Source organism: Miscanthus floridulus, chromosome 1 (genome assembly GCF_019320115.1).
Source record: "Miscanthus floridulus cultivar M001 chromosome 1, ASM1932011v1, whole genome shotgun sequence".
Classification (NCBI taxonomy): Eukaryota; Viridiplantae; Streptophyta; class Magnoliopsida; order Poales; family Poaceae; genus Miscanthus; species Miscanthus floridulus.
The window spans coordinates 181665708-181683247 of NC_089580.1; the positions used below are offsets into that span (position 1 = coordinate 181665708).

Consider the following 17540-nt stretch of genomic DNA (forward strand, 5'->3'; position numbering starts at 1 on the left):
GATGTCCGCCATCATTTCATAAGAGATCACCAACAAAAAGGGGACATTTACATTGAGAGTGTGGGCACCGAAGATCAACTTGCCAATATCTTCACCAAGCCACTTGACGAAAAGAGGTTTTGCAAGCTAAGGAATGAATTGAACATACTTAACTTCTCCAATATGTGTTGATGCACCCCCCATTATATGACATGCCTCTTCTTCGAGCAAAGCAAGGTAAAGTTGATTGACATGTCATCCATCCATTGCTAAGGACTTGTTTAGTGCATCTAGTCATTCCTATCATGTCCTAGGCTCATTCATTAAAATCAAATAAATTTGATGCTTGTATGGTACCACTATTACTTATATGTTTGAAATGATCTAGTGGTAACATATGACATGTTTGTGGGCTTGTAAACCTAGTATTTGATCTAGAAAATAAGCTATGAGTGTTTAACTCAACATGGTACAAGATAACCCTTATTTAGAGGTGTCAAGAAGCTTGTCCTTGGATCAAACCGAGTTAAATATCTTTTGCAAGTAATCTAGATTGAACCAAATTGGGAAAATAATTCTCATTTCACATGGTTTCACCCCAACCTATCTATAATTTGAGCTCATCTTTTGTGCTAATTGTTGACAAAGGGGGAGAAATTCACAAAGATAGTAAGATAGAAGGAGCAAACAAATGAAACATTGACATTGTAAGGGGATCATAAAAAATGCACACAAGTAGGGGGAGCAAGCTCATAAACTTGTATGTTGAATTTAAATGTGCATTTCATATATTTGCTTGCATGGCACAAGTTCTAAATTTCAATATACATGCTTGTGTGGTGTATGCTAGTTATATGCTTGAATGGTGAAATGAAAAACTAGCATGCATAGGCTAAAGTAACTAGACTTATGTTCATTTTATATAAACTAGACCCTTGCTTGTAATGCTGATCTCATAGGGGTATTCTAGTTTTTGTGTATGTATAGTTACTAATGGTGCTAAGGATGGTATATTAGTGCACTCCAATTGGTATCATGCTTCAAAGGTCCATCTCTTATACCTTAGCATCATACAGTAGAAATTGTCTCATATATTTCCTATCTAAGCATATGTGCAAGCTACAATCCAAACTCTTAGCACATATATAGGGGGAGCAATTGCTACCATTTGGAGTTCATAAAACTTGTCCATATTCTTTTACACATGGTAAATATGCTTGGGCAAGCAATGTGGATTCAATTAAATCTCATATCTTTGTGTAAGGGTTGTCATCAATTACCAAAAAGGGGGAGATTGAAAGCTCTAGTTTGGTTTTGGTTAATTGATGAAACCCTAAGTGCTAACCTAGTTTATTAAAGTGGTTATGAGATAGGTAGCACTACTCCAAGTGATGAAGCAATGGCAAAGATCATGACGATGGTGATGGCATGGTGATGATCAAATGCTTGAACTTGAAAAGAAGAAAGAGAAAAACAAAAGGCTCAAGGCAAAGGTATAAATAGTAGGAGTCATTATTGTTTTGGTGATCAAGACACTTAGCGAGTGTGATCACATTTAGGTTAGATAGCCATACTATTAAGAGGGGTGAAACTCGTATTGAAATGCGGTTATCAAAGTGCCACTAGATGCTCTAACTCATTGCATATGCATCTAGGATCTAGTGGAGTGCTAACACCCTTGAAAGCATTTGTGAAAATATGCTAACACATGTGCACAAGGTGATACACTTGGTGGTTGGCATATTTGAGCAAGGGTTAGAAACTTCACCGGTGGAGTGTCAGCCCATAGAGTGCGGACAGTCCGATGGTGCCACCGGCGCCCTATACAGAAAAGACAATGGTTCATAGAGTGACCGGACACTGGGTTTAGAGTCCGGTCAGTGACAGCAGTAAGCACACGGTCTCGGTCTTGTGACCGGGCACTGGCGTGTAAACTGACCAGACGCTGGCATAGTGTGTCCGGTCAGTGCTGACGTACGCTGACATGAGGCGCATAGAGGAAATGTTGAGTGACCGGACGCCGGGTGAGTCCGGTCGAGCATGACCGGATGCGTCCGGTCGTGAAATTTCGTGTTTGGAACCTTACTGGAAATGACCGAACGCTGGGGTCCTACGTTCGGTCACTTTCTAACTGACGCGTCCGGTCATCACTTGACCGTTGAGATCGGGTGATCGGCGTTTGAAGCCAATGACACATGGCAAGCATCGGGCGACCGGACGCTGGGGTCCTGCGTCCGGTCGAACTGACCGAAGCGTCTGGCCACCTCGAGTTGTGCCCAGTGAAGGGGTACAATGGCTCTATTTCATGGGGGCTTCTATTTAAGCCCCATGGCCGGTTCAAGCTCATCCTCTTGGCCATTTCCATTGACATAGCAACCTTGTGAGCTTAGCCAAAGCCCTCCCACTCATCTCCATCATTGTTTCATCATCATTGTGAGATTAGGAGAGAATCCAAGTGCATTGTTTGAGTAATTGCATCTAGTGGCACTTGGCATTCGTGTTTCGCTACGGGATTCACTTGTTACTCTTGGTGATTGCCGCGACCTAGATGGCTTGGAGCAGCAAGGATCATTGAGCGGAGGTTGGTGGTTGTCTCCGGCTCTGATCGTGGTGATTGTGAGGGGTCTTGTGCCTTCCCCGGTGGAGAGCTAAAAGGTAACTCTAGTGGATTGCTTGTGTCATTGAGTTACCTCACTTAAGGGTAGGTTCTTGTGGTGTCCAATTGTGTGGACGAGGATCATGCAACACCTCTTAGCCGCCAAACCACCAAGTGTTGGTCGACACAACAGGGACTAGCATGCCGGCAAGCACGTGAACCTCAGAAGAAAAATTGGTTGTCTCTTGTCCTTTGGTATTCTCCTAGTGATTGATTTAGTATTCATCTTGTGATTGGTTCACTCCCCTACACGGCGGTATAATCACCCTACTCACTCATTTATATTATTGCAAACTAGTTGTGGCAAGCTCTTTAGTGTAATTAGAATTGAGAGCTTGCTTTGTTATTTTAAGTTCATCTAGTGGAGCTCTTTAGAGTAGCAAGATTGAGAGCTCTTAGTGAGTAGTAACATTGCAAGTTGTGTGCCTAGTAATCATTGCAACTAGAATTGTTGGATAGGTGGCTTGCAACCCTTGTAGAGCTAGAGCAAGTTTGCATTTTGCTATTTGTCATACTAATCAAATTGCTCTATTTGATTTGTAGATTTTAAATAGGCTATTCACCCCCTCTAGCCATATTAGGACCTTTCAATGTGTTGGGAGAGATTGAAGACTGGGTCTTCTCCAAAGAGCACAGAGCAGAACGTGTGCTGCTCGGTGGTTGGTGAAGTATCTTAGAGATATGGAGAAACATGGCAGAGCATTTATGGATATCACGTATTGGAGTTTGTTAAGGAGTAGCTTAGAGCTGGCGACCGCAAATGGAGATTAAACCATAATGGAGAAATAATGGAGACAAATTATGGTGACCAAAACTTCATTCATTATGGAGTAAAGAATACATATCTGGAGCATTTCAAGGATAGACATGTATAAGGTACTCAATGTGCCATGAATTAGGGATATCGATTCTGTCCAAGTCACATAGATGATAAGACCCTAGTTGGGTAACCTCTTTGACCACATGAGGCCCTTCCTAGGGGGAGGAGAGCTTGTGCATCCCTTCAGTTTTCTGTTTTCTGTGGAGAACAAGGTCACCGACAGCAAATGAATGACCTTTGATGTTGCGGTTATAGTATCTTCATAAGACTTCTAGGTATTTGGCTGTGCAGATGCAGGTGATCAGGCGTTCTTCTTCGGCCCTATCGATGTCCTCTATCCGAATAGCTATGGCTTGCTCTTCATTATAATATTCCACCCTAGGTGCTCAGAAGGCAATGTCTGCTGGTAGTATGGCCTCAGAGCCATAGACCAAAAAGTATGGAGATACACCGATGCTACGACTAGCTTGACTATGCAGTCCCCAGACCACAGCTGGGAGCTCTTTGAGCCATCTGTCTGGATGCTTTTCCTCTTTCTAATATAGCATCTTTTTTAGGGCATCGAGGATCATGTCATTCGCCCGTTTGACCTGGCCGTTGGCTCTAGGATGGGCAACGGAGACATATTTGACAGAGATACATTGGTCTTCATAGAAGTCCCAAAAATGACGACCAGTGAATGTAGTTCTGAGGTCAGTGATAATGCTGTTCGAAAGACTGAATCTGTGGAAGATATCTTCAAAGAGCTCGACTGCCTTCTTAGCAGTAGCCAAAACAAGCGGTTTGTATTCGATCCACTTGGAGAACTTGTCAATGGTGACCTGGAGAACTTGTCAATGGTGACCTACATGTATCGGAAACCACCTAGCGCTGGCTTGAAAGGCCTGATCATGTCTAGTCCCCAGCATGCAAAAGGCTAGAAAGCTAGGATGGTCTATAGTTCTTATGTCGGCATGTGTATTTGCTTGGTGAAAAATTGACATCCTTCACAACATCGAACAAGGTCTTCTGCGTCGGTGATGGCTGTGGGCTAGTAAAAACTAGTTCAAAAAGCTTTGCCGACTAGGTTTCTCGAGGCCACGTGATTACCACAAGAACCAGAGTGAATTTTGAGAAGTAGTTTTACTCCCTCTTCTTGGGTGATGTATTTTTGTAGTATCCATTCCTTAGTACTTTTTCTCATCAAGTTCCCGTCTACTAGCATGTAATGCTTGCTTCAATAGATTAGGCCTTTAGTTTTAGTCTTGTCGGCGGGTACATCGATGCTGGTGAGGTACTTAATGAACTATTCCCTCCAATCGGTGGTCGGCGAAGGTACTGTAAGTACCAGTTGCTCGGTAGGGGGGATTTCTTAAACTTCCATCTATTCCTTAATGGATGGCGCAAAGAGATCTTGAACGAAGACCCCAGATAGAATCGTAGCGTGAGATGATCCTATCTTAGATAGGTGGTCGGTGAGTTGATTTTGATCTCGTACCACGTGGTGGTACTCGATACCATAGAACTTCCCTTTGAGTTTCCTGATTTTGGTGCAATATGCATCCATCTTCTCACTAGAGCAGGACCAGTCCTTGTTGAGCTGGTTGATAACCAGTGCAAAGTCTCTGTATACCATGAGGCATTTGACGCCGAGCTCGATGGCTATATAGAGTTTGTGTAGACAAGATTCATATTCGACGATGTTGTTGAAGGCTAGAAAATGTATTTAGAGAACATATCAGAGCTTGTCTTTGGTCGGTGTAATGAATAGAATGCCGACACTAGCACCATTGATGTTGAGGGCACCATCAAAGTACATCACCTAGTGCTTAGGGCAAGTAGCGGTGATGGGCTCTTGGATCTCGGTCCACTCAGTGACGAAGTCAGCGAGCGCCTATGACTTGATGGTAGGCCTACTTCTGAATTCAATGGAGTAAGTGTCGAGAGTGACAGCCCACTTAATGATGCAGCCATTGGCCTCTTTGTTGAGGAGGATGTCCCCCAGAGGGAACTTGGTGACCATGGTGATCTTGTAATACTTGAAGTAATGGCAAAGCTTGCATGACATGATCAGAATAGCGTATAGCAGTTTCTAAACTTGAGGATAATGAGTTTTGGGCTCATTATGGACCTCGCTGATGAAGTAGACCAGGTGCTATACCTTGTAGGCATGTCTGGCTTCCTCGCGTTCGATGACAATAGTTGTGCTAACGACATGAGAAGTGGCGGTGATGTAGATCAGTAGGGTTTTGTATGGTCAAGGCGCCATCATGATCGGAGGCTTCATTAGAAACAACTTGAGCTGATCAAAAGCTATATCTGGCTCCTTCAACCAGGAGAAGCGCTCGAAGGCCTTAAGGAGTTTGAAGAATGGTAGTCCCTTTTTGCCGAGGTGCGATATAAAGCGACTGAGAGCAGCCATGCAGCCTGTAAGCTTCTATATGTCTTTTACGCAGGTTGGATGTTTCATGTTGGTGATGGCGGAGACCTTGTCAGGGTTGGGCTCGATGCCACGGATGCTGATGATGTAGCCTAGGAGTATGTCGGATGGAACTTCAAAGATGCACTTTGAAGGGTTCAACTTCCATCTATATCGTTTTAGGTTGGCGAACATTTCTTTGAGGTCGACGATGAGGTTATCGGTGGCCTTGGACTTGATGACCACATTGTTGATGTAAGCTTTAATGTTGTGGCTTATCTGTTGATCGAGGCACATCTGGATGGCCCTTTGGTAGGTCGCCCTAGCATTCTTGAGTTCAAAGGACATGGTGGTATAGCAATACGCACCAAAAGACATGATGAACGATGTTTTGATCTGGTCATCCTCTTTTAGGGATATCTGGTGATAGCCAGAGTAATAGTCAAGAAAGGAGAGCAATTCGTAGCCGGTGGTAGATTCTACAACCATGTCTATCTAAGGTAGACCAAAGGGGTCTTTAGGGCAGTGTTTGTTGAGCTTAGTATAATCAACGTACATTCTCCATTCTTTATTCTTTTTTTTGAACAAGAACAGGGTTTGCTAACCACTCAGGATGATACACTTCTTTAATAAATCCGGCAGCTAGGAGCCATTTTATTTCTACCCTAATAGTCTCCTTCTTGTCTAGCGTGAATCGTCGGAGTTTCTGCTTGATCGGTTTGGCAGTCGGCGAGACATTTGAGGAGTGTTCGATCTTCTCCCGTGGTATCCCTGGCATGTCTGTAGGTTTTCAAGCAAACATGTCGGCATTGGCGCGTAGGAAGGAGACGAGCGTGCTTTCCTATTTGGGGTCGAGGTGAGCCTCAATCTTGATGGTCTTGGAGGGTCGTCAAGGCTGACCTTCTTGGTTTCCTTAGACTTGGTGGAGGCACACTAAGGCTCTAGTGCTAGGATCTCTAGGTCATCGGTGGGCACCATCTTGGCATCGGTGACCACGCTGGCCATCTAGATGGAGAGGTCGGTGGCTTCAGCGAGAACGAGACTCTCTATCTCGTAGGCATAGGCGATGGAGAGGTTGGCCTGTAGGGCCAGGACTCCAGCAGGTGAAGGCATCTTCAACACTAGATAGGCATAGTTTGGTACGACCATGAACTTGGCTAGAGCTGGCTGACCAAGTATGGCATGGTAGATAGTGTTGAAGTCGGTGACATAGAAGTTGATGTGCTCAACACGATAGTTGCTAGCCATGCTGAACTATACTAGGAGGGTGATCTCTCCAAGTGGTTTGGATGCCCTACCAAGTACCACACCCTAGAAGGAGGAGTTAGAGGGTGTGAGGTCTCCTACCCCGAGGCCCAGCTCCTTTAGGGCTCCGGTGAAGAGGAGGTTCAGGGTGCTTCCGCCATCGACGAGTACTTTCCTAAAAAGCACTTTCCCAATGGTTGCATCAAGAACGAGGGTGAAACGCCCTATGTAAGGGATGTTCACCCACTGGTCAGTCCTGCTGAAGGTGATAGGGACCTTGGACCAGGGGCGATAGCTGGGGTTGGCGACGACATCTTCCACGTTGACGGCGAGCACCCAGCGGGCGGTGAGCTTCTGATCTCTTCTGCTCTCAGCGGCGGCGAGGCCCCCAAAGATGGTGGTGACCACTTTGTCATGATCCTAGAAGGTGTTGTTGTTGCTCCTAGGTGATCGGCGGCCTCTAGCTCCATCGTTGTTGTCGTCGTCTGGCTTTTTAGCCTGGAACTCCTTAGCCAAGTCGAGGCAGTCCTTCATCTTATGCTTGCTGTTTTTACGGAGAGGGCACATGCCTTCAAGGATCTTCTATACTGTTCATCATAGTTGCGCTTGGTGTGAAGTTCATTAATGGGCGGTGATGATGTGGTCTGGTCGACGGCGATGATATTGACCAGATTTGGATCCTTCTAGCCGATCATGACCACTGTCCTGATGGTGACTGCGGTCGTCGTAGCGGTGATCATTGTGGCACCGGTCGCTAGGTCACTCGTCGCTATGGTGAGTTAGGCGATGAGTGCCTACATCCTCATTGAAGCATACTTAGGCCTCTTCAGCGTTGGCGTACTGATCGACGGTTGTAATCATCTCGCTGATCCCCTTAGGTGACTTGCAATTGAACTTAGAGCGGAGGTCATGGTGATGGAGTCCTCGGACGAAGGCGGTGATGACCTCTGCTTCCGTGATGTTGGGAATATAATTCCTCATCTCGAAAAAGCATCTGATGTAGCTATGAAGGAGCTAGGATGGCTTCTGCTAGATGCGGTTCAGATCGTGCTTGGTGCCTGGCTGAGTACACGTATCCATGTAGTTGTTGGTGAAGACCTTCTTCAGCTCTTCCTAGGATCCAATGGAGTCTGGGGCAAGGCTTGTGAACCAGTTCATCGTAGTTGGTGTGAGCATGACAGGAAGATAGTTCGCCATGACCCTAGTATCTCCCCCGGTGATGCGCACAGCAGTGCATAAGCTTGTAGCCACTATATGGGGTTCATTCGTCTCTTATAGGGCTTGACCCTAGTGATTTTGAAACCACGGGACCACTGGAGTGTTCAGAGTGCCCTCGTGAATACTCGGGGCCTTTGGGATCATCACCGTCGTGATCTACGGCGTTGCCGACGTTGAGTGGCTGGAGGGCTAAGTCTAAATTACCGAACTCTTGCTCGTATTCTTGACAGTGGCATACTTCTTCTTTATGGTGAGAGAAATGGCGCTCGTCGATATGTCATCGCTCATCTCAGAGATTGTTGAGGTACGCTCGGACATCCTAGTCGACTTCCTAGTTGTGCTGGTGAGGGTGGTTGACGCGGTTGCCCCTAGCTCCCCCTGGAGAGGTTGTCCATCATCGCGGTGCTGGTCGGCAAAACGACTTCGGCTGGGTCGGCAATTAGATCTTAGCGTGGCTGATCGGCGAATTGAGATTGTTGAGTAGGAAGGTCTTTGATCCTGGCGGATCTCGTTGACCTGGTAGTGCACCGCTTTAGGCATGGCAGTAACCTTGGCGACCTCCGATGTCTGCGGGGGCCGAGCGAGCTCATTGGCGGCCATGACCAAGTTGGTGCTCAGGGTCTTGTAGACGTCGTGGTCGTCAACATGGACAAATTCGTTGTCGAGGTTGCATTGGAGTTGGCGTGGCCTTCCTTGTGAGTTGAACCGATCATTGTGAGTAGCCTCGGCTAGCACAAGGGCAGCTTTGTTTGCTCGGCGCTATGCATGGTTGACGTTCCAGTTGATGCAGGTGGCGTGGTTCTCCTTGGTTTCCCATTCCCATGGGGGCTGTCGACGCTGATGTTGAAAATTTTGCCTCCACGGAAGGGGGGGAAAGGAGGTTGTACGATGGTGGTTTTGACGACAGTCTCTGTAGAGCCCTAGGACTCAGAGTCTGGATTTTCCTCCAGGATGGTTTAGAAGGATGCTTCAGGGCATCGGGCGACATGTAGCATGTTGATAGTCGCGGGAGCTGGTCGGTGAGAGGATGGATATCTCCAACCTGGTCGGCGAATTTGTCCCTTAGGACATCTTGATAGGTGGCGGTGATGCTGGTGAGCCCGAAGGGTAGGGCTGTAACCCCTAGAGTTTGCCGATCAGCCTTCGATAGATCTAGATCGGAGGGTGGTCGGCACTGGACTAGAGTGGTCAGAGCTGATTCTATGATGGAGAGGCAATTGATGAGCTTCTGGCCAACTTGATCGATGGATGCGATCAGCAGTGAATTGTCAACGAAAGTGACCTCGGAGGTAGTTTTGAGATCGGATATGTAGTCATAGGTGTTGGGGTGATCGGCGTAGTATTGATCTACACCGGCTCAATGAGCTCTCTGACTCCGTCAGCGTTGATAATCCACAAGATCGATCCGTCCGTGAAGATCTGACCAGGCTATGGGAGAGACGAAGAGCCTACAAAATGTACCATCTTGTTCAACATAGAAACAACACGCACACCTCTACCTAGCGTGCCAACTATCGATAAAATATCATCGACAGTCCTCCGAGGGGTATCCCACGAAGGTAGATTGATCAGCAGAGATGCGTGTAATCGAGAACAAGAAGGCAACAGAGACACAAGAGTTAGACAGGTTCGGGCCATCGACGTGATGTAATACCCTACTCATATGGTATGTTGGATTGTATTGGCTATCGTATGATATTGCGTGTGTTTGAAGGGGGTCCTTGCCCGCCTTATATAGTTTGGGGGCAGGGTTACAAGTCAGTTAGATTTAAGAGATAACCAGAAAGTAATAACAGATTACAGAAATCATGGGATCATACGTATCCTAACAGATCTTGTAGTATCTTCATAATATCTTTTCGGTGTCTTGCGGGACGCACCGAGCAGTGCCATGCCCCGCAAGGCTTCGTCTTGTGGGCTGGGTCGCCCCTGGGGGCGTAGCCCATGTGGTTTGTCGTGGGTATCCGGGGTCGTACCCCCCACAATCAGCGACGATTGCCATTTCTCCATCATATTTTTGCAAAGATAAGTTTTACTTTAATGCCAGTACATATTTGTATTGCTTATAAATGTAATCAAATTGGCTCAGCTGTCTGTATCTACCTCATATGACAACATTGACTCTGATATTGACCAGTCAATTTGGGGTCCAAAGATTCTATCTAGATCTTTGAGTCTCATATTCTGTTTTATTTGTTTGAGAATGAGAATGTTTACCATTTATAATATAACACAACTAGTTTGACAAGCATATATAATATAGTTTGACCTCATTCCTATCATTTCCAAGTATCATTTTTGTTAATGATCATTGCATCTTTTCATGTTGCTGCATAGTTTATAATGAAGCATTGAAATTAAAGTACTGTTATGCTGAAATTACATTGCACATATGTGTGTAATTTGCATATGTCTGAATTGTAATTTTTGTATACTAGTATTATAAATTTTACCTGCGTATTCCAGTCTGTCTGATTATCTTCCTGAGAGTTCCTGATCTATTCCATCATAAGTTTAGTGTAGCCTCCCTGCATTGAAATATATTTTAGTCGAAAAACAACCTTCTTATGTTGATATTTTTTGATTCTAAGCAATAATTTTGCTCACCTTTTTAATTCTGTAGGTATTTGAAAGGTCACTGGAACAATTTGTGTCTACAAATATTTGGTAAGTAGCTGACTACACTTCTTTAATTGCTTCTTATGAGTTCATTGATGTTGGATAATCATCATATCTATCTGTTGTGACATACATATTATTCTGCTTTATAAAAAAGCAAGCAGCTGAGTACTTATATAGCTTTTTATCAGATTCTTTTTTTATTGCATCATTGAATTGTGTTTCTTACCTCAAGTAGTTGATCAAACTCGACTGGTGCTTGTATTAGTTGCATAAGGGAAGCAATTGAAACCTGCAAGAAAATGAAGAAACCATTAGTTCTCATTTATTTATTATTTGTGTCAACTGTTTTTAATTAGGAGTAATTTTACATAATTGTTGCTTTTTTCTTAACGAATCATTTCCTCATAATTCTGAATCTGATATTGTGCCTCTGACATTTCCTACTGCCTTGTTCTTCTTTCTAGTCATGTTTTGTTATAACATCCATATTTCATGTTTTGACAGTTAGAAGGTTTCTCATCATTACATATTCTATGCATCTAACACACACAAGGAGATTGGATTCAAGTGATCGATGTACTAACCTTGGCTGTTGAGATTTGTGGTTCCTCTTCGATCTAATCTCTGCCCTTTGCCCTGCTTTGCGTGTACAAGTTGCATAAGCCAGATCTTTAAATTGTATACATATACAGTATAATTGCATTAGCAGCAAGTACAAGTTGTATTATGTCAAATGTGCAATTTCCTTATTTTTGTTATGTAATTTATTTACAATAGGAATATAGCAAATACATAACAGATATATTTGTAATTTTAGTTGATGATTAGTTGAGGATTGCTGAGTGGTGTGGCTGCAGAATTACTTTTAGAAAATTGGGCCAGAAAATTTGATTTGTGTGTGTATGTGTGATTTCTACTAGCTACATGTGTGTGTGATCTCATGCTCTCTATTTTTTGCACTATGCTCTCTGTGTTTTTAGCTTTTTAGACCACATCATAACCCCCAAGTGCTGGATTTGCTTCTTGTGCACAGTGAGCAACCAGGGCCACGCCCTGCTGTTGTAGCAAGCACAAGTAGGACGCCATCTTTGCCATCCTGAATGTCTTTTCCATGAATCTACATTCTTTCAGTCTTTGATCTGAGTTGCCATTGTTTTTTGTTGCTTTTTCAGAAAGTAGATTCAAAAGATTGGGATACTAACCTTTACTGATAAGGTATGGATCAGTCTTGTAGTGCTTCTTCTCGAAATTTCATATTCTTCTTTGCAATCTGTTGTCTGCCCCTTTCCCCTGCTGTGCGTGAGCAGAGTAGAGTCTTTCCCCATGTAGTAGATCTATTTTTGCTTTGCTTCTCTCTCAAGTCTATCTGCTATATTCCTATGTATTTATGGTTTTGGGCTTCTCTTATGGGCTGCTGCTGTTTAATGGACCATTTATCATTTTAGTTAATGGACTCTTCAGTTGCATAGAAATTACTACAGATTTTCTCTACGTGGGCCTTCTTTAAAAATTCATTATTTTAGAGGCATCCAACAAACGTGTGCTAACTTGTTTTAAAACATACAATTTCTTTTCTGTTGTAAATCATGTGTTATGTAGACAACCAACAACCGTGTGCTAGCTTGTGCTAAAACACATGATTTTTCCTCCATTACAAATAATGTGTTTTGCAGCCAGCAAACAACCATGTGCTACCTTTTGTTGAAACACATGGTTGTTGTGTAGACAGACTCAATTCGAGCAAGTATTTCCCGTCTATGCGAAGGGATAATCCACAACTAAAATTCGACAGCGTTCGTTTTTCAAAAGTCAGAATTTAACAAAATATAAGTATTGGCGTGGTGGATGCGTGGACAAGTATTTTCACCGGGAGAGCGGGCGAGTGGATGTTGGTGGCATTAGGCTATCTTCAACAACTAAAATACAAGACTTATTTGTCATTTGGATAACGCTACAGACAAATGGTTCAATACCTATTCGACATCTTCTTCAACAAAAAGACTAAAAAAAAAGAATTCTTTCTGCAAATGGGTTTCTAGGAGAGATGATGCCCATGTTTACTCAGACAACTCAAAATAGGTCTCCCGTACAAATACTCTGTTAGACTGTCTCTAATGGTTGTCCCATATGGACACCCATACCCAAAATGAGTCTCGAATGGTACTGTATCAGCCTCCAACAGTGTACCTATATGCGAGATCCATTTTGAGTTATAGCAAAGGTACAATCCAAATACGAGTATCCTCTCTCATGTAGATTCATCTGCAGAAAGGGTTTTCTTTTAGGTCCTGTTGGAGGAGACAAAAATATGTACATAACCTTTTACATGTAGCGCTACCCAAACGTAAAATAGATATTATATTTTAGGTAATGTTGTTGAAGATAGCCTTAGAGGTTGATTTTAAATCTCTTAACAACTATTTTGATTTTAGACCGTCTTCGAGCGGCAGGAGCGGAGCGGGACAGTTGGTGCCGGCGCGCACGCCTGCGTGACCGTCAGGCTCAGGCAGTGTGGGTTCTGCACTTCTGGTCACGGGATGACGAATTGACGAGCGGGACCGCGCGACGCTGAGCCGAACGCGTTCCTTGGTTTGAAGCGGCCGCGGGAACGGAGCGTCCAACGGCCCGCCGCCCGCCGCCAGCCGCCCGCCCGCGCCGCGCGATCCACCAAGCTGGAGCGGCGATTTCGTACTTTCGTATGGCCGGGACCTTCCGTTGTTCCACGGAGTCGGGGACCGACACGTTATCCAGTCAGTTTGTGGCTGGTTGGTGGCTGAGCGAAGTAGATAGGCAGTTAGGCACCAAGCCAGAGGCTCCAGCTTACTCTTTTTTTTTTTATCGGTCCAGCTTACTTTTTCAGCACAATCGGTTTCGAGCCAGACATTCTCGTCTCGTCCGGAGTCATGCACGGCTCACGGATGTCCTCCACTCCTCGGTGCTACGTACACTGCTACTCAGCATTATCTCCTCGTTTGTAGATTGTGACTCGTGAAACAGGCCGCGTGGCGCCAGCGTCGCACGAGTGCACGACGCACGTCGCACCTTGAGAATCTCGGGCGTCTGGGTTTAAGGTAGCTTGGGCCGACCCACGAGCGTGGCCCATGCTAGTTAGGTCGACGCACATCGGGTTCTGCCGACGATTCGGCCTGCATGCGAGATGCGGCAAGCCCGCGAGCTCTCTTCGTCTACCCAGACAGCCCACTTCTGGACGCCACCTCCCTCCGCTGGTTGGCCCGCGGACCACCTCGCGTCCTCGCCCATCCACCGTCCTATGTGAGCTTGCGGCGCGGGTCAGCCCAGCGGGTTTAGCGGCTCTCCCTCGCTGCTTGCCTTGCTAGTTGCAGCCGCAGGGCGCTTCTTCGGTTCTTCCACCCTTCCGCTGCCACCGTCCACCGCCGCCGCACACCGAGGCAACACACGTCCCTGGTCCCTCCGAGTGGAGATGGCGCTCTACCGTCGTATCCTGCTCCTCCGCCGCCTCTCCCACCTCCACCCCTCGCCCGCCCCCGCCATCTGCTCCTCACCCCCACCCACCGTCGCGGGGCTCCTCACCCCCACGGGGCGCCGCCACTTCGCCTTCTCGTCCGCCGAGGAAGCCGCTGCCGAGCGCCGCCGCCGCAAGCGCCGCCTCCGCATCGAGCCTCCGATCAACGCGCTCCGCCGTTCCCCGCCTCCCCCGCGGGACCCCAACGCGCCCCGCCTCCCGGACACCACCTCCGCGCTCGTCGGCCCGCGCCTCAGCCTCCACAACCGCGTCCAGTCCCTCATCCGCTCGGGTGATCTCGACGGCGCCTCCGTCGCCGCCCGCGCTGCCGTCTCCTCCCGCGTCCGGCCCACCGTCTTCACCTGCAACGCTGTGGCCGCGGCCATGGTCCGCACCGCCCGCCACGATGACGCCGTCGCCCTCTTCGAATTCTTCTTCCGCCGCTCCAACATCGTCCCCAACATCGTCTCCTACAACACCCTCATTCTCGCACACTGCGAGGCCAACCGCGTCGACACCGCGATGCAGGTGTACCACGACATGCTCGCGTCTGCGCCCTTCTCCCCCTCTGCCGTCACCTACCGCCACCTCACCAAGGGTCTCGTCGCTGCCGGCCGCCTCCGTGACGCGCTCGACCTCCTCCGAGAGATGCTCTCCCGCAACGCTGGCGCCGACTCCCTCGTCTACAACAACCTCATCGCTGGCTACATCGATCTCGGCGACTGGGACAGGGCCTTCGAGCTCTTCAACGAGCTCGCAGAGAGGTGCCTTGTCTACGACGGTGTCGTCCACACCACCTTCATGGAGGGGTACTGGAAACAGGGCAAGGACAAGGAGGCCATGGAGAACTACCAGTCCCTTCTGGAACGGGGCTTTAAGATGACGCCAGCCACCTGCAACGTCCTGCTTGAGACACTCTTCAAGCACGGCAAGCATAAGGAGGCCAACGACCTATGGGAAACCATGATTGACAACCACAGCCCGCCAAGCTTCATCGGCATCAACGCCGAGTCCTACAATGTCATGGTTAACCAGTGCTTCAGGGAGGGCAAGTTCAAGGAGGCAATTGAGGTCTTCCACCGCCAGCCCAGGAAGAACGTCCAAATGGATGTTGGTTGCTTCAACAACATCATTGGCAAACTCTGTGAGAATGGGATGCTAGCTGAGGCAGAAAAGCTCTTTGAGGAAATGGAGACGAAGTCTGTCCTTCCAGATGTGTACACCTACACTTACCTTGTTGACTCGTGCTTCAAGGAAGGTCGTGTGGAAGATACAATGCAGTATTTCTACAAAATGGCAGATGGGAGGGAGCATGGGCCAAAGTTCAATATTGGTTTCTTCAACCGCATGTTTGAAGGACTTACAGAAGCTGGCCGGATTGATGATGCCTTGAAGGTGTACGGGAGGATGCCTGATAAGGAGATCAAACCAAACACGACCACTTTTGAAATCCTTGTCAAAGCCTTATGCAAAGAAGGGGACTTGGATCAGGCAAGGTGCCTAGTGATGGACATGGCAAGGGGTGGCATTGTGCCTCATCCGGAGTTCTGTGAGTCTGTTGTTGACTTTTTCAAGAAGGCTGATCGACAGGAAGAAATTGAGAAAGCTTTTGAAGAAAAACCTATGCCAACACCTCAGCCAAGGACAGAGTATCAGTTGAGGACTGAGTATCGCTCTCGCAATGCAGTTGGTGCTGCTCAAGTAAAACAACCTGGCTTTAGCTCTGCTCCAGCGGTGGAGCCTGGATTTGTTTACTCTCAGCCACAACAGTCAACATTTAGTAACAATCAGAATAGGCAGCCTGAGTTTGGCTCATCTCATTCATGGAATCCTGGTTTTGGTGCTCCTCGAGCGCAGCCTGGATATGGTGCACCTCAGCCTGTACATGCTGTAGTTGGTTCGTCTCAGCCACAGCTGCCACAGTTTGGTGCTTCTCAGGGTGTACCAGGATATAGTAACATAGGAAATCAGCCACAACAGCCACAGTTTGGTGCTTCTCAGGGTGTACCAGGATACAGTAACATGGAAAATCAGCATGGTCAGTTTGGCTCTCCACATGGAGAACCAAAATTTAGCAACCATCCACCACAAGTTGGGTATGGTGCCCAATTGCTTCAGTCAGGGTATCGCTTTGAGCCCCAACAAGAACAGGCCGGATTTGGAAATCGAGGAGCGCTGCCTGCATATGTGGCTTCAAGCCAACCCTCATATGGTTCCCGCTGGAGCTCAAGTGGTTATGGATCAACCCAAGGGCAACTGGGATACGGTGGCCCTCAAGCGCAGTCACATGAATCTCAGTTACCACATCACCAGACAAGTTTTGGCATGCCACATGTCCAACATAACAATGACTTCTATAGATACACCCCTGGATACAGGCCGTCTAATGGTCTGCAGGGATTTGATGCTCCCCATGGTGATTCTGAAACTGCTTCATCTAAAGACCATCAAGAGACTACCACTCCTGAAGATCGGCAACAAGTAGCATTTCTGAAAGCATGAAGACTGCATATATATTTTGGCTTCAAGTCAAAAAGGATTTTCAGTCATAAAATGGATTAGTCTTGGATAGATGTGAATCAGACTCCCATATTGTTCCCATGGTCCTCGCTGCTGTACCGTTTAACTGAATTCATCTGATGTTTCTCAGGATTAAGGAACGCTCTTTACTGTTTGTTTAAGTTGGAACTTTTAGTCAGCATGCTTGGTGTTTTTGGAAGTATATGTACGTTGTTATTTGATATTGACAATCTAATTTTTATTTACAGTTATTGATCTATCTAGGATTCTAGTTTTTGTTTAAATATATTGACAATCTATCGGTTCTTACAAAGAATCATCCTTCTTTGTGCACCGCAGAATTGATATGTTTTTATCGAGGATGTTTCATAAGATGTTTCCATAAGTTGCAACAATTGTGTTTCAATGTTGTAAGGTGCCGGGTTGCCGATCTCGAATTGCCAGGCTCCCCCAAAGTCAAGATATTCCTATGGAAGTTGAGCAAGGACATACTACGACCAAGAGGAATAAGTTCAGAAGAAGATTAGGGGCTTGTTCAGTTGTCTAGGAACCAACCCCTGCAAAGATTCCCAGCTGGAATGATACTAATTTGTACAAC

General features: G+C 46.5%; 1 protein-coding gene across 1 annotated transcript; it reads left to right on the forward strand.

Moving 5' to 3' along the window:
• Window positions 1-14227: 14227 nt before the first annotated feature.
• Window positions 14228-17230, forward strand: LOC136504355 (pentatricopeptide repeat-containing protein At1g10270-like). Its single transcript, XM_066499262.1, has one exon. It carries the CDS (start codon window positions 14381-14383, stop codon window positions 16922-16924), a length of 2544 nt encoding a protein of 847 aa, XP_066355359.1. The 5' UTR covers window positions 14228-14380; the 3' UTR covers window positions 16925-17230.
• The last annotated feature ends 310 nt before the right edge of the window (window positions 17231-17540 follow it).